General features: G+C 42.0%; 3 protein-coding genes across 5 annotated transcripts in view; 1 reads left to right on the top strand and 2 right to left on the bottom strand.

The window, feature by feature from the left end:
• Positions 1–6,314, top strand: part of fasn (fatty acid synthase) — a 29,355-nt gene extending 23,041 nt beyond the window's left edge. The window contains exons 35-42 of the mRNA XM_003454056.5: positions 165–256; positions 338–732; positions 854–1,045; positions 1,229–1,438; positions 3,558–3,769; positions 4,147–4,245; positions 4,693–4,944; positions 5,091–6,314. Of these exons, the coding sequence (XP_003454104.1) occupies positions 165–256; positions 338–732; positions 854–1,045; positions 1,229–1,438; positions 3,558–3,769; positions 4,147–4,245; positions 4,693–4,944; positions 5,091–5,228 (1,590 nt within the window). The 3' untranslated portion in view covers positions 5,229–6,314. The remainder of the gene's footprint in view (positions 1–164; positions 257–337; positions 733–853; positions 1,046–1,228; positions 1,439–3,557; positions 3,770–4,146; positions 4,246–4,692; positions 4,945–5,090) is intronic.
• The window catches only part of LOC100707149 (carbonic anhydrase-related protein 10), a 1,009,504-nt gene that overhangs the window by 963,684 nt on the left and 22,041 nt on the right, over positions 1–23,779 (bottom strand). The window lies entirely within an intron of this gene.
• Positions 8,121–23,779, bottom strand: part of rab3gap1 (RAB3 GTPase activating protein subunit 1) — a gene marked incomplete at its 5' end in the record, with an annotated part of 34,733 nt that continues 19,074 nt past the window's right edge. The window contains 8 exon segments of the mRNA XM_025910016.1: positions 8,121–9,499; positions 11,290–11,313; positions 14,537–14,639; positions 14,966–15,081; positions 15,946–16,049; positions 18,207–18,303; positions 19,085–19,312; positions 21,969–22,106. Of these exon segments, the coding sequence (XP_025765801.1) occupies positions 9,266–9,499; positions 11,290–11,313; positions 14,537–14,639; positions 14,966–15,081; positions 15,946–16,049; positions 18,207–18,303; positions 19,085–19,312; positions 21,969–22,106 (1,044 nt within the window).

The raw sequence follows: 23,779 nt of genomic DNA, 5'->3' as shown, positions 1-23,779 counted from the left end.
TCAATAGCTGCAGTGTCACATGACATGCAACGAAAACAAAAGCAAGAACGATGCTAACGATGTCGACTCAAGTTTCTCATCTATCAGATGCTAACATGCTAACAGCTAAACTACTGCCAGTTAACGTTTAAAGTGACCATTTGTTGATGTTTGTTTGCATTCAGGTGTTGAAAGACGGTATGTTGGAGAATTTAACTCCTCAGCTTTATCTCGAAGTTAACAAACCTAAAAATGACGGCACCATCAACCTGGACAGGTAAGTGAGAAGAGTGGCTCCTCCCTCTGTGTGTCACTGGGTACCATCTCTGATCTCTGGATGCTTCCATTCCCTCTCTAGAGTAACAAGGAAACTGTGTCCAGAGCTCAGACACTTTGTGGCCTTCTCTTCAGTCAGCTGTGGCCGTGGCAATGCTGGCCAAAGTAATTATGGCTATGCCAACTCTGCAATGGAGCGCGTGTGTGAGAAGCGCCACTATGATGGCCTGCCTGGACTTGCAGTCCAGTGGGGTGCCATTGGTGATGTTGGGGTGGTTCTAGAGACCATGGGTGGGAATGATGTTGTGATCGGTGGCACCCTCCCGCAGCGCATGGCATCCTGTCTGGAAGTGCTGGACTTCTTCCTGTGCCAGCAGCACCCAGTGGTGTCCAGCTTTGTGCTGGCAGAGAGGACGGTGGTAAAGAGTGAAGCAGGAAACCGGAAAGACTTGGTGGCCGCTGTAGCTCACATTCTAGGTAAGAGTCAAGTTATACCAAACTACCGCGGTCCTGTGTTGCTTTGGTAATCTTTGAGGTTACTTTGTATCACAGACATTGACTCATTTCTTCACTGTTTTTAACTTCTTCTCACTCACAGGTGTGCGGGATGTCAGCAGTCTGAATGCTGACACATCATTGGCTGATTTGGGTCTGGACTCTTTGATGGGTGTTGAGGTTCGCCAGACTCTGGAACGCGACTATGACGTCGTCATGGCCATGAGGGATATCCGCCAGCTCACCATTAACAAGTTGCGAGAGCTGGCCAATAGCAAGCCAGAAGGAACAAGAGGTATGAAGAGCTGCTCTTTAAATGCAGAAAAATCTTTGTAGAGGTTTCAAGCTGTAAAAAAGCACTTATGTATGTTTTTAAATCTAGCTCATCTTATTGCATGTTAAGACTCTTGTTAATAAAATATATGAAATGTGTTTTTGTGTGTTCAAACATAACTGAGTACATCTCCCCACACTACAGCTAAGAAGGATGGTGTTCGCTCTGTGTTGGAGTCTGATCTGACCAAGCTGTTGGTCAGCCCCAGCAGCCCTACTGTGATGTCACTCAACAAGGTGAAGAGCCAGGACGGGCCCCTGTTCCTGGTACATCCCATCGAGGGCTCCATCGCAGCCTTTAAGACGCTTGCTTCTAAGCTCAGCGTGCCTTGCTACGGCTTGCAGTGCACCGAAGGTATGTTATACTTTAAAGACAATGAAAATACAGAGTGCTGCGCAAAAGGCAGGAGCTACTGTGCACTTTGCATATTTCCTTTTAAAAATACAGAGTCCTTTATGAAATGTGTGCAGACTCAGGTGGATGCAGTCAGAAACAGTTTGTAGACTTCAGTCAGTATTTGGTGTGTTCGCCTTCTTCAGCACAGCCTCGACTCTCTGAGGAAGCTTTTTGTGATTGAAGTCAATCAAATCTAAATGAAAAATCAATGAGAATTCTTCAGGACGTCCACAGCTCTCTGTTCTCTGTCAGCATGATCCCACACTGCTGGGTCCAGGTCCAGGTCTGGGTTCTGGGCCGATAGTGTTGCGGTGTGTCTGCGGATGGAAACTGTCTCCATAACTGACGTCACTTATGGAATCAATTCCTTTATTGATTCTTATTGGCTCCACTGTGAGAGTCAGAGAACAGTCAAACACATTCATTATGAATCAATTATATGATGTCAAATGTTGGAGGTGTGATCAGTGTTTGGGTCATTGGTGTACTCTATTACATAGAACACTTCTAAAAAGTAATGCAGTATCTTAATTACTCCCAAGACAAAGTAATTAGTTACTTGTCTATTAGTTACTTGTTACAGTGCTTTCTCTGTGAAGTGCACTGTCTCATAATTACATTTAACAGTATAAACCTGCAGTCACACACACCAATGCACATCCCTATGCAAACAGGACGCACAGAGTTTAGAGCAAACATGAAAACCAGCACAAACACACTGTAAAGTGGTCACCATGGTGATTCTACCTTAGAAACAGATATAACAGAGGCGACAGCTCGACTGACCATCACTGCCTCTGTTACCTGCTGAAGCTCAGCTTCCTCATCGCTCTGAGTTCTTGGATAGCTTGGAGCTAGCATGCTGTCTGTCCAGGCGCAGTTTGCACTTTAGCACTCTCATCCTTTTGTGCAATAAACATAAAAGTAATATTCATATCCAGCTTTAGACTGCGCCACTACAATTCGTCCTGATTGTAGCACAAGTGGAACCAATAAGCAGGATTCATAGGCAAGCAGACAATCAGTTCCAAGGAGTTGAACTACTGGGAAGAACCAGTGCAATGCATTTTGTGGTACGTGTCGTGGTAGCTCCTGCTAGGATTTAGGACAGACCTGAGGTTGATGAGAAGGATCTGGGTGTTGTAGGGCCGTCCTGGCTGACACGACGCTGCGTGAAGCTCTGGGATGCTGCCTCTGGACTGGCAGACTGGGGTGGTGGTTCCCCTGTTTAAAAACCTAGACCTGAGCGTGTGCTCCAACTGTCACACTCCTCAGCCTCCCCCGAAAAGTCTATGCCAGGGTGCTGAAGAGCAGAGTGTGTCTGTCAGTCAGGCCTCTGATTCAGGAGGAAGCAGTTTGTGTCCTGGTCATGAACACTGGAGCAGCTTGTTATCCTCTCGACTGCATTGCAGGGTCTGTGGGAGTTTGCCCAACCAGTCTACATGTGGTTTGCGAGGCTTCGTACTTTTGTAGGATCTTTATCTTGCAGTATAAAGAGCCTTGCAGCAGCTGTTGTTGTGTTTTGGCGCTTCATGCATAACTTTTATGTCGTTTGAGTTTCAGGCTCGTTAGTGTTGCTGAGCTGTGTGCATCATCTGTGTGGGTTTGTCAGCATAATGGGGCTCATATTAAAATGACATTACAGTCACAGAGAAAAACTTTAAAATACAAAATCAACACTTTGAATCATCGTGGATATGACGTCTCCTCACTTGTCATCAGATGATGAGTGTGCGGCCTCACCAGGTGTCCCAATCATTTTCAGCCTCCACCGTGTATCAAAACATGTGTAACTGTTAAACAGCAAAATGTGTTAAAGCTGAAAGTCTGATTGTTCAAAGGTAAAACTACAAACATTGTGCTAATTTATACTTGTACATACACAGCTTCCTCCATAATGGCCCGAGGAAAATCAAAAACCTGATGTGATTTCATATTTTCTGCGTTTCTGGCCACAGTCACAGTTTAAAAGTTTAACTGTGGTTCTGTTCTCAGACCTTTTTCACTCACATGTCGTGCATCAGCTGTTTGTCACTGTGCAGCCAAACTAACTCCCCCTCATGTGTTTTCTTTGCAGCTGCTCCTCTGGATAGCATTCAGTCCCTGGCAGCCTACTACGTGAGCTGTGTCAGGCAGGTGCAGCCGGACGGGCCGTACAGAGTCGCTGGCTATTCTTTTGGTGCCTGTGTAGCATTTGAAATGTGCTCTCAGCTGCAGACCCAGAATCAGCCTGTGGAGTACCTGTTTCTCTTTGATGGCTCACATTCATATGTGGCGGCGTACACACAGGTCAGAGAAACACTCGCGCATCTTTATTTCATCTAATCAAAACATATTGGGGATGATTGGCAGTGAGCCGCAGATGCATTAAATGTGAAGGAAGCGTCATGTGGCACGCTCGGGGATTTTACCTGAACGTGTTGACCTGTGATGGATGAAGTCACAGGCCTGATGCAGGGAACAGCAGTTTATGATAGTCACAATATGATTTGTTAAGGTTTCAGTATATGTGGGAATTTACTGCACATGTCACTCTAAGACTGATAAAGGCTGTTTCCTTATTCTAACTAAGCTGCTTTATAATGTGAGTGATGTTGGCTTTGAAGGATGAGCTCTGGTCACATGATCTGCATGTGAACAGGTGTAACTGTGTTTTTCATTTGCAGAGCTACAGAGCCAAGCTAACCCCCGGCAACGAGTCTGAGGCTGAAACTGAAGCCTTGTGTGCCTTCATCCAGCAGTTCACTGGCATTGAATACAACAAGGTATACTGGCTCTGACCCACACGTTCACACACAAATACTCCTTTATGTGGCATCAGCGTTAAAGGCCACGCAACCTCAACTTTTGCCTCACGGCGCTTGTTAACTGTAAGGTAAAGATGGTGACTGTAACATAGTCCAGTCTGGAGCTGCTGTTCCAGCACAGTCTGTGTGTGGTGCAGGTTTGACTCGACAATGATGTGATGTTTGGACCTGTTATGGAGACTAAAGTAAAACATTCGGTTAAATCAAAGCTCCGTACAGTTTCTCACTGAAAGCTGACATTTGTAACTCCTGAATATCGAAACATCTTTATTATGCATTTTTATATAATAAGATCTGTGATGTGCATTAATTATGTGTCACTTTTCTGAAAACAATAATCTCTCCACGAGCACGCGGTAAAGTTTGCTATGAACTTAAAGTCGTCTCCATGGTTACGTCTTACAGCTTTTGGAGACTCTTCTCCCGCTGTCAGACCTGAATGCACGTGTCAGTGTGGCCGTGGACCTAATCACCTCCGCTCACAAGGACATCGACCGAGACTCACTGCACTTTGCAGCCTCTGCCTTCTACTACAAGCTAAAGGCTGCTGATGCATATGTACCTTCTGCAAAATACCACGGCAGTGTGAAGCTGCTGCGCGCCAAAACCAGCAGCGAATATGAGCAAAACCTGGGAGCTGACTATAAGCTCAGCGAGGTAACAATGCACATTTACATCAGTCTGTAGTACTTATCCTTACTGTGTGTGTGTGTGTGTGTGTGTGTGTGCGCGTGTGTGTTTTTTCTATAAGCTCTCAGTCTGAGCCTTCGAATGTTCAAACAGTGTAATGCGTCTTTCTTCAGGTCTGTGATGGCGAGGTGTCAGTCCACGTCATCGAGGGAGATCACCGCACTTTCCTAGAAGGCGAGGGGGCGGAGTCTATCAAGAACATCATTCATAACTCACTGGCTGAGCGAGCTGTCAAACCAAGGGAGGGTTAAACATCCACCGTCTCTTCACCCTAATTCCACAGCTTTCCCCAAACTAGACTGTAAATGTGTCGTTATAGGAAGTCTTTGCGCTGCTTATGTTTTCATGCTACTTTTATCCTAATATCCCAAATGTTAATGGTTAGTGAACCAATCAACATCCCATCATCTCACAGCTCCATCCATTCCAACTGCAAGTTTTGGGCTTTTTTTTGTTGCCATACGTTGTTGTTTGCAGAAGTTCATCCCACAACAAAATAACGTGGTTAAAAAAATTAATGTAACAAACTAACAGTCACTGACACATTTATTGAATTCTGAATTACATAACATCACTTAAATTGGTGTTTTTCCACATGCAGACACCAGTAGACAGGCAAACACGCTGTGACCAGCCTGATGAGCAACTGTGGAGGGCTGACCCTCCAGCCGTGTTTCTGCATACTAACTACTCTTAACACAAGTTGGAGGCATTTCTTTATTTTGTGACATTTGTCTACTTTTGAGTCATGTGACCACACAGTCATCAGTTACTGTGGCAACCAGCAAATGTTTACATTGTCAATAAGTTAACAACAAATTAATTGTTTCATAAACTGTATTTTTTTTTTTCTTTAACAATGACACTTGTTGTATTACTGTAATTTACAGACCAGTTATTTCACTAATTCAGAAGAAAAACAGGGCTGCTTGTCTTCATGATGGACTGTATCAAACACACGCTGTTGTTCTGACAGACACCTGTGACAGTTTAGAGGCGTCGCTAAGGACCAAATGTGTCTCTTCAGAGGTTAATCAGAGATCGTGAATGATCACTGTACCATGAGGACAGTGAGATCATATTTACTGATGTAACCTCTGAGAAACTGTTTCCTTTTAAAGGCTTTGGTCCAGAAATCTAAAACCCTCAGCAAATAATCCAAACCTGAGTACAACAGCTGGCCTGAGACCTGTGATTGGGTCAGTGAAGGAAGCTGCTGATTGGAGATGAATGTGCTGAGGAGTCACAGTAAGATGGATGTGACAATAAAGGCCTCTGTGTTTTATTGTAATATTTCTGTTATGTATTGTAGGACTAATAAAGGCCTCTCAACAGTCGCTCAGTGTTTTCCTTCATTGTAACAAGCCTGTCCTGTTGGATCTATGATTCCTGTGCTTTTATTGTCGTTACTATTTCTGATCATTTATTTTGTAAATATAGTTTCTGGGTTTTGTTTTTTTAGAATATGGGTCAGTTTATCGGGGACTGATAAACAAATCCTGTTGGCCCAGAAAATTCTTAGTCCCTGTTGACATGGTGCCACCTGACCATTTAGTTCAGACCATTAAAGCAATTGGACACTTTTCTACATGCAACAAAGGTGGTAATGAAAGGAGAACAACAACAACTTTTTTGCCTGTATTTCATAGCACAATGAAGACCAGACTTTTTTTCTTTTTTCAGGCCCCTCTTCTGTGGAACCAGCTTCCAGTTTGGATTCAGGAGACAGACAATATCTCTACTTTCAAGATTAGGCTTCAAACTTTCCTTTTTGCTAAAGCATATAGTTAGGGCTGGACCAGGTGACCCTGAATCCTCCCTTAGTTATGCTGCAATAGACGTAGGCTGCCGGGGATTCCCATGATGCATTGGGTGTTTCCAGTCACCTTTCTCACTCACTATGTGTTAATAGACCTCTCTGCATCGAATCATATCTGTTATTAATCTCTGTCTCTCTTCCACAGCATGTCTTTATCCTGTCTTCCTTCTCTCACCCCAACCAATCACAGCAGATGGCCCCGCCCCTCCCTGAGCCTGGTTCTGCTGGAGGTTTCTTCCTGTTAAAAGGGAGTTTTTCCTTCCCACTGTTGCCAAAGTGCTTGCTCATAGGGGGTCATATGATTGTTGGGTTTTTCTCTGTATCTATTATTGTGCGATCTACTGTACAATATAAAGCGCCTTGAGGCGACTTCTGTTGTGATTTGGTGCTATATAAATAAAATTGAATTGAACCAGACAGCAAAGCAGGGAGGGAGGAATAAAGGGCCTCAGATCAGAGTTGAACGTGGGCTGCTGTATTTACCCTACGACCAGGTGACATGGTCACCCACCCAACCCTTACACACAACAGTATTTCACTTCAGCTGCTAGGAGTATGTGGGTCGAGCATGCAGACTGAACTTTAGCTGCATTTTAGAAAGCCAGGTTTATTCCACCACGAGTTCATGAATGAAGGCTAGAACAAATGTCCCGGCTGAAGGAGGAGGGGCTGCAGAGGTGTATAAACACAGGTGGGTGGGGCAGAGCTAGTGTGCAGGATGACTCAGTGACCTGCACTGACGTGTATGTTGGTGAACATTTTGTTAAAGTTAAATATTTTCAAGCTGATGAGTAAATTAGCCAGTGAGCTAAGTTGAGCGGACCGACTGGATTTTCATTTTGGAAAAATGCAGATGTGCAGTAAGGTTTTCATGCTCTTCACTAACATCTGATCGCTGAGAATATATCAACAGTAATAATGTCGTGTAATTCCCACGGCTCTGTATGGGCCCTGAATGCACAGATGTTGAGTAGCTGTCACAAAGTCGCGAGCATCAACATTGTTCCAGGCAGTACTTCAAATACGTGTTGTTGCTGCACCTGTGTATGCTTCCCCATCACATTTATCACCTGTTCCTCTGGTGTCTCTGATTGGAGCACGCAGGTGTGTGAAGCAGAGTGAAATCACACACCTAATGCTGTTTTATTCAACCTGGAGCTTAGAAGTTTTAACAAAGGTGTCAAACATGATCTAATTCTTTGTCCCCTTCAACATTAAATGTTGTTTTTTGAAGTAACAGGTTCTAATGAATGAACTGTAATCAGTGATCTTAAAAGGCTGTGATAACGTGTCGCTGATAAAATACTGAGTCATTTTCAAATTATTCACTTTAGTTCAATTCAACTTTATTGTTTTACAGTGCCAACAACAGCAGTCGCCATCAGCTCTACAATATTACAGAGAACATTCCCCAAATCAAAAATCCTGTGTGTGCACTGCAGCTGTGGGTGGAAGGACTCAGGTTAGCCTTCAACAGGAAGAGGCGGGTGGGTGGTCAGCGGTACGAAGGACGAAACACAAGACGACAGTTAATGAACTGTAAAGCACTGACTGCTGCTTTAGTAACAAATCAAATGAACACTGAAAGCAAATCAGAAAATGCCCTGTCGTTAAGTGTGCTGAATTATGGGATGGATACACACTTAACAAAACAAAGAAAATATTACAAAACAAATTTTCCCCTCACGAAGTCGGACACGAAGTCGGACACGCTGATGGCCTCGTGGAACCAGCTCGATCTCCTAAAACATCACAGTTAGCTGTAAAGTGTCGTTTCAGTTTTTATACAACGTCAAATCACCTCAAAGAGCTTCACATTTGAACAATCAGGTTATGAACAGAAATAAGAACTGTACGGTCTAGTTCTGGTTGGATGCAAACAAACAGCTGTGTGTTAATCCATGCAGCAACAGCAGGACATGCTGGAGGATGTAGCTCAGCTGAAACGACCCATGAAGTCCTCACGGACTCTGACGTGTTTACCATCAGGACCAATCCCTGCAACTGAAATATATTTCTACTAAATATCAGAGTTGAGAAGGTTGTGTTAGCGTGTAGTGAGTGCAGGATGGGTAACTCCATTCTAACGACGAATTTAATTTCCTTAAAAAGGCACCAAGAGAAGCTTTGAAGGTAAAATGAAGGTTTTAGTGTGAAACTGTTTTACCACAGCACCATGGAAAGCTGCAGCTTTATGAATACACAGAAGGATTTAGTTTCACATATTTCCAGACAAAGCCATAAATACTTCTTAATCAATGCCAGTAATATACTGCTTCTTGCTTTTAAGCTTGGGCGAGCCGTAGATGCTGAAATATTGCACTGTTCTTACCAATAAAGCGAGCAAACAAATGAAGAAATGTATTTCTATGATCTTACTCCATGGCCAGGTTCATACATGTGAAAGTCTCCATCCTGTGTCCTTCACTTATCTTTATCCAAGGTGTGAACTGTTCACAAATGTAGGACTTAAAAGAAGGACGTGTCTGTGGAGAAGGCTCCTGCCAACCTAAACTCCTCCCTCATCAGGACACAGAAGAGCCGCTGAGGCAGCGCCTTGGAGTATGGTGCTGGTCGCGGCACACAGGTGCGCAACAAAATCTCCCGGCCTGCTGGAGGAGGGAAGTCTGGTACTCTGCTGCTTCCCCCAGTTTGCTTCTTGTCAGATCCCAAGTCCTCATCGACAGGCGCCAGGAGGGCAGCCTAAAAGGGCAAAGGTCAAATGTTAGCAAACAGCAACCGAATCTGAAGAAATGTGCTGCACCCACTAAAGAGGTCAACATCTGGGTATTCAGAAGTACTGTAACCGAGTCTCCCACAAAGACGAGACCTGATCCAGACTACACCAAAGTCCTGACAACAACTCACAAACACAGCTCATCTACTAACACCTCACTGCACCTGCATGCTGCTGATCCTGTCTGTGACTAGAAATGCTTTCAATAAAGTAAAACAGAGGCTCGTTTTCTATGAGCGTAAACAGGGATTCTCTTTTTCAGTCTTAGTGTAACAAACATGTTTACTGAAAGAATTTTTTCAGTAAACATGTTTTTTGTTAATTCAGTAAAATCTGCAAAGATGATTTTTGACTGTTGGCAGAAACAAACAGAGACAACAGAGTGTGGGACAGACGCATAACCAGAGCTGGAGGACAGGAAGTCAGGACACGTCTATGTGCTTCACAGTGGGACTAGAACATGAACATTTCTACATACAGCACAGGCGGCAACTAAAACATGGGGAAACTGTGCAAACCTCCACGTCACCAAAAAGACCCTGCAGGTCCCATCAGAGCAACGGCAGAGAAAACAGATGAAACGTCTGTTAGAGAGAAATCTGTCAAAACGCTTCACTGCTTTCTTACCTGTATGACACGAAAAGGGTTTTGTTTTTTAACAATAAAGAAAACATGCAGGCTTATTTGTCTAATCAATGCAAAAGTTCAAACATGTCTCTTTTAAGCCTCATTATCTGCTGAGATCATTGTAAAGACACAGACGGGATCCTGATCCATTTGTTCTTCATATAATTACTGTTTTTACTGTAATGTAGAATATTGTGGACATAATACACAGACTGCAGTCTAAATACTGCTAAAAACAGCCCTTTTTATTTTTAAGGTTTTACATATTACCACACAATAAAGAGTCACCTGATCCTTAGCAGGTGTGTATACAGAAATACACCAGGTCATTATTTATTTAAGAAAAGCGAAGCCAAACTGCTCCTGTGTGACAGATGAAGTCCACCTTTAAATAGCAAACAGCATTTAGATGCTGCTAATGAAACTCACTCGATTAGTGGCAGCACTGGTCTGTGGGCTGGGGACACTGGCGACACCAGTACAGCAACACTTTTCACAGCGCCACCATGTGGATCAAACTGTATTCTGGGTCAAACCTGATGTTTTATCATTTACACTGAACAAAAATATAAACGCAACACTTTTGTTTTTGCTCCTGTTTTCATGAGCTGAACTCAAAGATCTGAAACATTTTCTACAAACACAAAGAACCCATGACTCTCAAACATTGTTCACAAATCTGTCTAAATCTGTGTTAGTGAGAACGTCACGTTTGCTGAGATAATCCATCCCACCTCACAGGTGTGGGATGTCAAGGTGCTGATTAGACAGCATGAATACTGCACAGGTGTGTCTGAGACTGCCCACAATAAAAGGCCACTCTGAAATATGCCGTTTGCTCACACAGCACAATGACACACAGGTCGCAAAACCAGTCAGTATCTGGTTCAGCTCATGGAAACAAAAGTGTTGCGTTTATATTTTTGTTCAGTGTAACAAATACTGAGATGTGTAATAATATCATGTGTTGCTCATCTGAGGATGCTGCAAAGAACCAGATTATTTTTATTATCCTGTTTGTCTGTTATGTGAACCTTTGGAGAGGACGTACTTTACGGTGACTGAGTGTGTTTATCGCACTATGTTAAATGTAACTGTGAGAGACACGAGGCTTACTGCTCATGGTTACCTCATCAGTTGTGAAGTCAGCCAGCTTGATGCAAGAAACAGGAAGAACAAAAGAATGAAAGAGCAACAGACAGATGAAAAACAAAAACAGACTTTATAACCGACAGAGCTGAAATCTGTCACCAGCTGTAGGAGGTAACGCTCTGAACCACGTTGTTCCTCATGCATGCATTAACAGATGGCGCTTTTGCTGCCTATAGTCTCTTGAGCATGCTGACATACAATGGTTGGATTCTCCTATAATACTGTATCAGCTGACCCTCAAATTCTTATGATCTCGAGCTTCTTCAGTCTCAGTGAATCTTTAGTTGGCTCAGATGCATCATTTGGTGTTTGAGTGTAACAAGGTGGTTGTAACACAAAAGGTGTGTATGTGTTTGTGTAAACAGGTGAGTGTGGTTTGTAGTGTCAAATTAAAGCAGCGTGTCTAACCAACCACATCTCCAGGGCTGAATCAGGTGACCACGAGCCATCGCTCCACAGCTGCTGAGGGAGTTTTTCCTTGTAAACTACAACCCTCATTCACCCTTTCACAGACATGCAGCAATTAACTGTATGAACAATAAACTGTATTCATACACACAAATCCCTTTAGGGTTGTGTCAGCGAGGGCAAACGTGCCACATCAAATACATGGAGCTACAAGCTGTGGGGACCCACTGTCAGTAAGGGAGCTTTATCTATTAACAAACAACAGTTACCTCAAGCCGCTTTTATGTTATAAGGCAAAGACCCTGCAGTAATACAGGGAAACATTAGGTGACCTTCTGTGAGCGACAGTGGGAACCAAAGCAAGACTTGCTTCTAACAAACATCCATCCATAGATGAGGGGCAGACGGACTGAATGCAGAGAGCTCTATTAACACATGTTGAGTGAAGAAGAAACACCCAGTGCATCATGGGAAACTTAGACCTATAACTTAGACCTGTGCGCCTTAGCATATGCTACTTCTGGGGTATAGCGCTTAGTTTCCAGTGTGATATTCGCTCCTTGTTTACCGTCGGGTTTTCCAAAACAAGTCAACCAAATGGACGAATCAAGCAGCGATTTACATTTCTCAAGATGCCGAATATATCTGTAGATGATTTTCATCGACTTGTCGATATTTTTCCCCCCCGCGCCTCAGAGCAAACAAGAAAGGATCCAAATTCTATATTTCACAGTATTTGTATACAGCGGTCCCTCGTGTATCGCAGGTGTTATGTTCTAAAAATAACCTGCAATAGGTGAAATCTGTGAAGTAGCCAACCTTATTTTTTTACAATTATTATAGATGTTTTAAGGCTGTAAAACCCCTCACTACACACTTTACACACTCAGACAGGCATGAACATTTTCACACGTTTCTCTCTTGTTTAAACTCTCAAAGTTCAAACCTTGGTAGAAAAATAAGTCCAGTATTATAGAATGAAACCAAAGACCAAACCCTGTTTTCAGGTCCAGAACATGAGAATAGAGCAGCTGCCAGAGAATTCAACATCAGTGAATCATTAATGAATCAATGAATCAGCGATCGATGTAGCGATTCTGTACTGTACAGGAGAGACAGCACGGAGGAGATCGACAATGGTCTGCAGCCAATCAGGATGCAGAACACAATGCGCTGTTTACAAAAAAAAAAAAAAAAAAAAAAAAAGCATGCAAACTTGCACAAAAAAAAAAAAATCTGCGAAACAGCGAGGCCGCATTATAGCGAGGGACCGCTGTAATTTTGAAGGTACGTCACAACATACCCTTCGTAAATACTAATCTATAGAGACCCTTATCAGCAATCATTTCTGTGGCTCTTTTCACGGTTTGTTGACATGCTGTGTAAGTGTGCACCTGACTAGCTGATATCGACATAATGGGGAAACCTTTGACTATTGTTCACCTGTAGTCTGAATGCTGAAAGAATTGTCACTATACAGAGACGTGCTTCTGATTTTGTAATGCAGTTCTGCTTGTGTTGAATGATGTAAACAAACAATCGATCTACACGCTTCAAACGTCAAAATTGATCATTTGATTTCCTTATGACACAGTAATGGTGGGTGTTCCCACCTTGTGCTCTTTGTAACTTAACACGATCTTTCAGTTTTCATGTTTTGGACATGAATTTGGAGTATATCTTTGCAGTAGCAATTGACTGCAAAGTGAAGCTACCGGAAATGTACAACCCTACATCCGATCTTAAAACAGAAAGTTAGCATTTTCTCGTGCACAGGGTCTATTGCAGACTAATTAAGGTTCCTGATCCAGCCCTAAGGATATGCTTTATCAAAGAGGAAAGTTTGAAGCCTAATCTTAAAAGTAGAGATAGTGTCTGTCTCCTGAATCCAAACTGGAAGCTGGTTCCACAGAAGAGGGGCCTGAAAACTGAAGGCTCTGCCTCCCATTCTACTTTTAAATACTCTAGGAACAACAAGTAGGCCTGCAGTGTGAGAGCGAAGTGCTCTAATAGGGTGATATGGTACTACAAGGTCATTAAGATAAGATGGGGCCTGATTATTTAAGACCTTGTATGTGAGGAGCAGGATTTTGGATTCATGTTCCAGTCGATGCATCAGAGTCAATTTGGGATCCAGTGTGGAGCACATGGACACTTTTAAGGCTTAAAGAACAAACCGATGATTCGATTAAATACTCGGCTCCATCTCTGGAGTCACAGCCACCAAAGCTTTGTTTCAGTCACTGCTAACACTGTAAACATATACAAATGCACATTAATAGTTGTTACTGCAGAAAGAGAAAAAGAAGCGTCAAAGACAGGAAGGAGATCTGGTCCACTGTGGAGAGAGCTACACAACTTTGATACTGCAGAATTATCACACAGTATGACTGATAATTCTTTAGTTTTCAGCAAATGGTAAACAGACTGGTTCTTGTAGCACTTTTCTGCTGTGAACTCTGAACGTGCTTCACACCACAGCAGCAGCAATTGCGTGTTTCAGGAAGAAACACAACGTTACAATAGAGCAGATTCTCCTGACACTGACAGACAACACCACGTCTTTACATCAGTGCTTACCACGTCCTTCCAGTTTCATCTACATGAAGTATATATAAATAAAACAGCGCTTACTTCATGTCTTGTTCTAGGACCGGGACACCGACCTATTCTTAATGCTGATATTGAATAAGTGGTTGACTGGTGTGTGTGTGTACCTCTAAAGACAACTCTATAGATGCCAAATACATAACTTCCTCTATACATGAAACTGGCAGCAAGACGTGGGAAGGACACGGAGGCAGAGTGAGAGTTACCCTCTGAGCACTGATGAAGAGTCTGTGGATTATACTGCCAGCCAGCCCCTGGCCTGCTCCTGTCACTACCACCTCTGGTTCCTCCAGCAGGGAGCTCACAAACCTAGAGACAACACACAGTGTGGAAAATGTTACAATATTCGCACATACACAAAACAAAACACTTAAATAAGAACATGTAAAACCTGAAGACACCAAAACCATGAATAAGACCAACAACATGAGCGAGAAAGAAACGTGTGAACTGACTGTGATCCTTGAGACACCGTCTTTGTGAAACGTTAACAGATGCATTGTGACAACCGGTTTACCGACAAACTATTTATAGTGACCGTGGAGATGGTTACATATTACCAACAGCACAAACATGTGCAAAGCTGTCAGTGAGAGCAGCAAACAGACAGAGGCGGCTCAAACTCTGTGACTCACTTCTTCAGTTCATCAGCAGCCTCTCCGCTGTCGTCCTCAGGAATGGAGAACTTGGCCTTGAGCGAGCGAGCTTGAGTGATGACTGTCTCCATGGTCAGCAGCTGGTTAATCAAATCCTGCACACAGGACAAGAACACGCAACACAACTGTCTGCTCAATCCTGACAGCACGAGACCCCAAGACTGTCACATTTATACACACATGTAGTTTTTCCTACGTGGAACGTTATGGGGTGAGTCTCGGGGTGTAAAAGGCGTGTTTGGGGTCACAGTGGATACATGTCATGCTTAAACGTACTTTGAGAAAGCCAAGAGTACTTTTACACAACAAGACATGTTTAGAAACACTGTCCAATCAAGCAGAAATAACATGGTGGGGTTTAGCTGTGCAGCTGTACAGTGCCATTCAAAGAAAAGGGGCTGTATGGATACAGAGTGCTAGTGAGAAGAACATTTTTTATATGTGAAGAAGTGATGATTGTTCTCAGACTTTAGGACAGTATTAAAGCAGGTGTTTAATGCACCTAATGTGTGATCAAACTCAATAATAACAATCTCTGTCTCTGTTTTGGATCACTGATAAACACATCCTATATCTGCAGAGTATAAAAGCTTTGAGCCCAGGTGGCTAAGGGAACAGGCGAAGGAATTACCTAGGTTTAGAAAAAAAAGAAGTTAGCCATCACTGAGGAAGCACTGGAGTTTGTTATTCCAGCTTCCACCACAATCTCACTGCACCACACCCCTGTTTTCATGGTTCAACCATCAACGGTCATAATAATTATCAACCAAGTTCCCAGCCATGGTGCACACTGTCCAATCTATGTACACCTCATGTACAGCACATACTCAACTACAAAAAAAACACAGTTAACAATCACTGATTAATTTATTTAAAACCAAAACTTTTTTGGGTGAATCTAATTATACATTCTTTTAAACTGAATTATTTGCAGAAAGTCCAGTTGAGTTTACACTGACCTCTAACTTCTTGTAGTCCTGGCTGGGGCACTGCAGGAGCTTGGTCGCTTGAACTGTAGCTTGCTGAATGTTTTTTTGCACTGATGGAATATCTTCAGCAGACTCTATGAAAGAGAAGAAATGACAGTGTTTCCAGAGTGAGAGAAAGCTGTGATTAAAAGAAACACCTGCCACGTTTGTAACCTAAATTACTGTTAACATGAGAAAAAGCCTAAAATCTAGTAAACCTGCAAACCTTTATCTTACTAATATAGATCCTTTTGAAATAAACAAAACCTTCACAACATTTTATAATAATCTTTACAACAGAGATAAAAACATATCCACAAAGACTTGCTGGATTATTATTGGAGTTAATTATTCCACCTATTTCAGAGGATTGCAGAACACATCTGCAAATAGAAATTAGGCCTTTTGTCCAGGAATATACCCACATGTGCTTTGGCAACAGTGGGAAGGAAAAACTCCCTATAAACAGAAAGAAGCCTTCAGCAGAGACAGGCTCAGGGAGGGGCGGGGCCATCTGCAATAACTGAGTACAATAACCTCAGTTTGATCTGAATTAAGAAGCAGAAAGTTAGTGGCCATCCAGGTCTTTATGTCTTTAAGACATTCCTGCAGTTTAACTAATTGGTGTGTGTTACCTGGCTTCATGGACAGATAGAGCTGCGTGTCATCTGCATAGCAGTGAAAATTTATGCTATGTCTTCTAATGATGCTGCCTAAGGGAAGCATGTATAATGTAAACAGAATTGGTCCTAGCACTGAACCCTGTGGAACACCATAATTAACCTCAGTGAAGAGGACTCTCCATTTACATGCACAAACTGGAGTCTATTAGATAGATATGATACAAACCTTCACACATTCACATGTTATCAGTACGGAGCAGTCTCTGTCAACCTCTGGAAGTAAAGCTTTTAGTAAGTGTCATAAGATCAAAATACATTTTTTTAAAAAGTGAAACGAGGACATTATTGCTGTGTCCAAGCTATTTTTTGTATTTTGTAGTCCAGACTTAATCAGAATTAATTTGCATACAACCTGGATATGCACCAAAGCATTTCTGACCTGCTGAAACATTCTGGGATATTACAGAATAAATTAAAATTAAAACTAACTTTCTGGTTTAATTAGAAAAAAAGGTCTGAGTATCACAGCAGGACATTAGCTGATGGAGGTTTCTCCAAAGTACTAGAAAATTCTCCTCAGTGATGTCCTTACTAGTGTCTCTCATTGGCTGTCTCTAGACTCAGAACTGGTCTTAGCAGTATACTGTCAACTTAGAGACGATCCAGAAACTAAGACCTGTTATAATTATACGTGAGCTCTCATTAGCTAAATTAATGGTTGCACTGCAGGTGTCAGGGTAACAATAGCAACACGACTGAAAGATATTTAGCTTCTTCTAAAAACCAAATCAAATTATCCCCTGCTCCAGATGTGACAGTCTGAAGACAAAATCTAGACTTTTCTGTATCCTGGAATAATTATAAATTTATTGTGTGTAGAATAAAATAAAGAATCGGTTTTATCTGATTTCTGATCATTACTGGAGAAAACTTAACTGAAAAAAAAAATTCATGTTGGGGAAACTTTCCAGGCAGAACATATCTTGAGCCCAAATCTTGGGGGGCTCAGGATTTGGGCTTTTTCTGCAGCTCATGGGCTGCATTCACTGAACCGACCACAAACTCATCTGTGCACCAAAGTATCCAGTAAGAAGTCCTTTACCCTCACATCACTGGACACTTCCAGGTTCTGTGTTCCAGTCACTCTATACCAGTGGTTCCCAAATCTTTTTGCATCACAGCTGTGATACAGAATGGCTGTGTGGGCGGAGCCTGTTTTGTTGCACAGTGCCGGAAAAAAAAGGGTCGTGTTTTGATGTAATGACTGTGTCGATGCAATCAGTCATTACATCATTCAGCTTGGGACTGAGCTGTCTAGACGCCAGTGTGTATCATACAGTGCCTTCTTTGGTTTGGAAACATATTTGGTGATGCTTCATCCTCTGCTTTGTGTTTGTGTGCGAGCCCCGTCAAAAGCCTGTGCATGATGCTGGCAGTGTCCAAGCTTTCTACTTTTTTATTCATGCAGCTTCTGTTTTTTTTTCTCCATTAACATCTCAGGTTGCATTTTACTTTTTTTAGTACTTCGGTCTGACTATTCTGTAATTTACCTGCTGTGGGCTCAAAGAGTTATTTTCCCTGATTTTATTTCATATAAACATGTTTTTCAACCAAACGGTGAGGACTTACCTTCTTCCTTCAACTTCAGGATAGTTGCATGAAGTATACAGGGCAGGAGATGACGGGCCAGGTCTGCAGGTTTTTGCATTGCCATGTAGTGCAGAACCTAAAGACAAAACCCCCCAAAAAGTTTAGTTTGCCTGGCTTCTGTTTTCCTTTTGCTCTTTCAGATCAACATAATATTTTTGCACAGCCAACCGGCTGCCTCTGAAAAAGACTCCAGATAAACAGTGACCTTTCTCTATGATGGCTATTCACAGAGGGACCAGTCATACCCAAATCTTTAAATTTGTCATAAGACTATCAGAGACTGCGGAGAAAATGAGCATTATTTTTAACTTTCTCTTTTTAGATAAACAATGTCTTTAACAGACAGGCAACATTTTCAGTGATGGTGCAAACTGGAGCTCCAAGCTCTGCTTTCATATGTGCAGGAAGAATATGCAAACGCTTGGCAGGGACCTGCCTGGGTCCAAATCCAGGACCCTCTTTGGGTGAGGAAACAACTAACCCCAGTTACTGTTTGTCCCTTTCCCATAAAGCCGACCGGATCATCAAGAGAAGCTGGTTTAAAGTTGTTCTTCATTTAACACGTGAGTGCGTGGCACTAACACCATCACACCACAGAAAGCTGTGTGTGTCAGTTAAACATCACGTGTGACAGCATCAGATCCTTTTTCATCAACATGTGAAAATGCTTCAACGTGTTTGTGAGCACAGATCTGTGTTAAACTGGCTTCTCCAACAGACATGAGCCAAAATGGTCCCATGGCACAAGCTGATCCTGAAAATCAGCAGAAACATTTATGAAAACACTTTGTGATCCACTTAGTAAACACGTTTGGCTTAAAACACGCATGTGGCAAAACGAACGCCCTGCTTCAGACCTTCTCGGCCTCCTTGGTGTCATCAAAAAGTCTTTTTTGGCGCCGTGCAGGTGTGACCCTGGCAGTCTCCCAAGCCTCAACCCACATGTTGCCTGGGATCTTCATCCTGGGACTGAGTGTCCCCGTCACCATTGTGTTGCCCTTCTCATCGACCACTTCCTCTTCTACGTAATCCCGAGGTGAATACCAGCGCACAAAATCCTCCAGGACACAGCCGGGATTGGCTGCCTGTGGACAGAGACACAAATTGTTGTGTAAATATATTCTATTCACCAAAACCTCATTCTGGCACTGACGACTCTCTAACAGGGTTAGAGAAGTACCTGACTCCGTGGTATAATTCTCAAACACGTAGCCTAAAGCAGATAACTCGTAAGCTGGAGAGGAAATGGCGTGTCACAAATTTAGAGGATCATCATTTAGCCTGGAGAAATAGTTTGCTGCTTTATAAGAAAGCCCTCCGCAAAGCCAGAACATCTTACTATTCGTCACTGATTGAAGAAAATAAGAACAACCCCAGGTTTCTCTTCAGCACTGTAGCCAGGCTGACAAACAGTCAGAGCTCTACTGAGCCAACCATCCCTTTAACGTTAACTAGTTATGACTTCATGAACTTCTTCACAAATAAAATTCTTATCATTAGAGGAAAAAATTACCAATAATCATCCCACAGATGTAATATCATCTACAGCTACTTTTAGTACCATTGATGTTAAGTTAGACTCTTTTTCTCCAATTGATCTTTCTGAGTTAACTTCAATAATTACTTCCTCCAAACCATCAACGTGTCTTTTAGACCCCATTCCTACAAAACTGCTCAAAGAAGTCCTGCCATTAATTAATGCTTCGATCTTAAATATGATCAACCTATCTCTAATAATCGGCTATGTACCACAGGCCTTCAAGCTGGCTGTAGTTAAACCTTTACTTAAAAAGCCATCTCTAGACCCAGCTGTATTAGCTAATTATAGGCCAATCTCCAACCTTCCTTTCATATCAAACATCCTTGAAAGAGTAGTTGTCAAACAGCTAACAGATCATCTGCAGAGGAATGGCTTATTTGAAGAGTTTCAGTCAGGTTTCAGAGCTCATCACAGCACAGAAACAGCTTTAGTGAAGGTTACAAATGATCTTCTTATGGCCTCTGACAGTGGACTCATCTCTGTGCTTGTCCTGCTAGACCTCAGTGCTGCGTTCGATACTGTCGATCATAATATCCTATTAGAGTGATTAGAACATGCTGTAGGTATTACAGGTACTGCACTGCAGTGGTTTGTATCATATCTATCTAATAGACTCCAATTTGTACATGTAAATGGAGAGTCCTCTTCACACACTAAGGTCAATTATGGTGTTCCACAGGGTTCAGTGCTAGGACCAATTCTATTTACATTATACATGCTTCCCCTAGGCAGCATCATTAGAAGACATAGCATAAATTTTCACTGCTATGCAGATGACACGCAGCTCTATCTATCCATGAAGCCAGGTAACACACACCAATGAGTTAAACTGCAGGAATGTCTTAAAGACATAAAGACCTGGATGGACGCTAACTTTTAACAAATATTAGAAATTTGTTATCAAATAAAATAAGCTTACCATAAAATAATCTTGTCAATATAACACATAGTAGTCCAATACAATTAACACAAAAAGTTCATGTCTGATAAACAAGTGGTTTCTATAAATATTTGACCGGAATGAAAAACATAACAACAACATAAAAAAGTCATGTTCATGTTACCAGAAAAATATGTGCAGGTATAACATAAAAAACTAAGGTTAACCAAACATAACTTAATTTCGTGCAACCGATTACAATAATTTTTTTACGTTTATCCCACTGATTATTTTTTTCAGTGTTCTTCCATTTGTGCAACATCTCTAAAGTTAGAAATATCCTGTCTCAGAGTGACGCTGAAAAACTAGTTCATGCATTTATTACTTCCAGGCTGGACTACTGTAATTCTTTATTATCAGGATGTCCTAAAAACTCCCTGAAAAGCCTTCAGCTAATCCAAAATGCTGCAGCAAGAGTCCTGACAGGGACTAGAAAGAGAGAGCAGATTTCTCCTGTATTGGCTTCCCTTCATTGGCTTCCTGTTAAATCCAGAATTGAATTCAAAATCCTGCTCCTCACATACAAGGTCTTAAATAATCAGGCCCCATCTTATCTTAATGACCTTGTAGTACCATATCACCCTATTAGAGCACTTCGCTCTCACTCTGCAGGCCTACTTGTTGTTCCTAGAGTATTTAAAAGTAGAATGGGAGGCAGAGCCTTCAGTTTTCAGGCCCCTCTTCTGTGGAACCAGCTTCCAGTTTGGATACGGGAGACAGACACTATCTCTACTTTCAAGATTAGGCTTCAAACTTTCCTTTTTGCTAAAGCATATAGTTAGGGCTGGACCAGGTGACCCTGAATCCTCCCTTAGTTATGCTGCAATAGACGTAGGCTGCCGGGGATTCCCATGATGCATTGGGTGTTTCCAGTCACCTTTCTCACTCACTGTGTGTTAATAGACCTCTCTGCATCGAATCATATTTGTTATTAATCTCTGTCTCTCTTCCACAGCATGTCTTTATCCTGTCTTCCTTCTTTCACCCCAACCGGTCGCAGCAGATGGCCCCGCCCCTCCCTGAGCCTGGTTCTGCCGGAGGTTTCTTCCTGTTAAAAGGGAGTTTTTCCTTCCCACTGTCGCCAAAGTGCTTGCTCATAGGGGGTCATATGATTGTTGGGTTTTTCTCTGTATGTATTATTGTGCAATCTACTGTACAATATAAAGCGCCTTGAGGCGACTTTTGTTGTGATTTGGCGCTATATGAATAAAATTGAATTGAATTGAATTGAATTGAAAGTGTGTGCGTTTGCCCGACTCACTTTGAAGGACTCCATGTCAGATAGCAGACAGGCACTTTGCATCCGAGCACGCAGGTGGGTACCTTCAGCTGATGTGCCCAGTTTGGTCAGTACCTCTGACTGCTCTGCTAACAGGTCCTCTGTCATTGGAGCTGGTTCCTGAAAATGAAACATGATGCAGCGATATTAGACTCAGTCAGCTTCAGCCAAGGTTAATGACATTTCTGTGAACCACTTATATGTGATCTGCTTTCATGGTTTTGTCACACAAAGGAAGCCTTTGTACTGTTACAACTGCTTATTCAAAGGTAAGGCACATACCTGTTGAATTTTCCAAAGTGTGCCAAATTGGACATCACAAATTAAAAGTCAACTCACTGAAATTACTGGTAAATGTCTGTTTTGATTTTGGTGAAGTTCTCATGAGGTTTGTCAGTTGACATAATGATAATGGAAGTTTGTAAATGGGTTTGAGTCCCAAAGTACTGAGTAAAGATAATAAAGGAATGAAAATACAAAGCAGTTGGACTGCTAACTGAATATAGTAATAGGTAATTGGTGAAGTGTTTGTGACAGTAAAGTCTCAATTGAATATAAAGCCGGGCTTGGACATCAATATAATTGCTTGTGTGATTTTATGGGGTGTCTTCAAATTACTTAAAGTTTGGTAGAACAGAACTTTGGAAGTTCTAAGAAGCGCATTGTCCAGAGGTAACGCTTGCCAACGGTTCGGACGCGCGCCGTTGTCCTCTACGAGGGATAGTCAGTTGGTCACTGTGGAGCTTGGGGCACTCCAAAATAGCTAGTGGTTGGACCACTTTACCGTTTGGAACGGTGGTTTGCGCTTTTTTGGGCAGCAAAGGTTGGACCTTGGGTGTTGGACACTTTTAAATTGAGTTAGGGATCTTAGAAATCGGGGCAGAAACTGTTGGACAGATACTGCTTAATTGATTACAAAAAAGTTGGACTTTATCGGTTGGACCGTTAACTTAAATTTGTCGAAATTATTTAGGTGTTAAAATGTCAGGCCTAAAATCTGTGCAGTTGTAATTATAAGACGTCTTTGTAATATAAAATAAGAGATCTCTGTGTGAAAGGAGTCTGAGGCAGTGCTGACTTCTATTTTTAGACGGTGTGTGTGTGAATGCAAATGAGCAGCGGTGACGCGCAGAGAGATTGGTTTCGGTTTAGAGTATTATTGAGCTTTATAACTGTTGTTTGCAAATATTGCTAAATGCCTGTAAGTAAGATGCTGGTTTTGCTCACTACAATAGTATAAATAAAGTTTTGAGTGATTATAGTGAACATATGATCTGTGACTGAGTTTGGAAATAGAATAAAGAAACTGTTCATACTTTAGACCAGCGTTTTGGTCAGAGGATCTAGAGTGATTTAGAAGGTTTTAAATGATAAATAAAGGTGTGAGATATATTTCTTTTGTGATGCAAAGTAGGATGTTTAAAGTTTGAAAGTGCTTTTAATTCAAGAAATGCATGAGTGATGTTACAAGAGTTTGAGTTTCTTTTTCTTTCAGTGCAAAAACACATAAGTATATACACTTGGTACACCCGCTTACTCTTTGGGTTTATTATAACAGACAGTGTATTTCAGCTTGAAATTCAGTAACTGTATGTTGATATGGTAATTTAGTCTTATGTTAGGTGAAGGAGACATTCATTTCTGCGTCTTGCAGGATTGAAATGGAGCACGTTGAAGACGGTGATGTGATTGCTGACAAATGCAAAGAATTTAGTAGATTTAAAAGTGTATGTGTGAAATGAAGGTGTATTGTTTTTAGATCAAGGTTTAGTAGAATTAAAGAGGGTTTGTAG

The sequence above is a fragment of the Oreochromis niloticus genome, linkage group LG8 (assembly GCF_001858045.2).
Source record: "Oreochromis niloticus isolate F11D_XX linkage group LG8, O_niloticus_UMD_NMBU, whole genome shotgun sequence".
In the NCBI taxonomy this organism is placed as follows: domain Eukaryota; kingdom Metazoa; phylum Chordata; class Actinopteri; order Cichliformes; family Cichlidae; genus Oreochromis; species Oreochromis niloticus.
The sequence above is the reverse complement of the archived record's forward strand: the minus strand, read 5'-3'. Positions and strand labels throughout refer to the sequence as shown.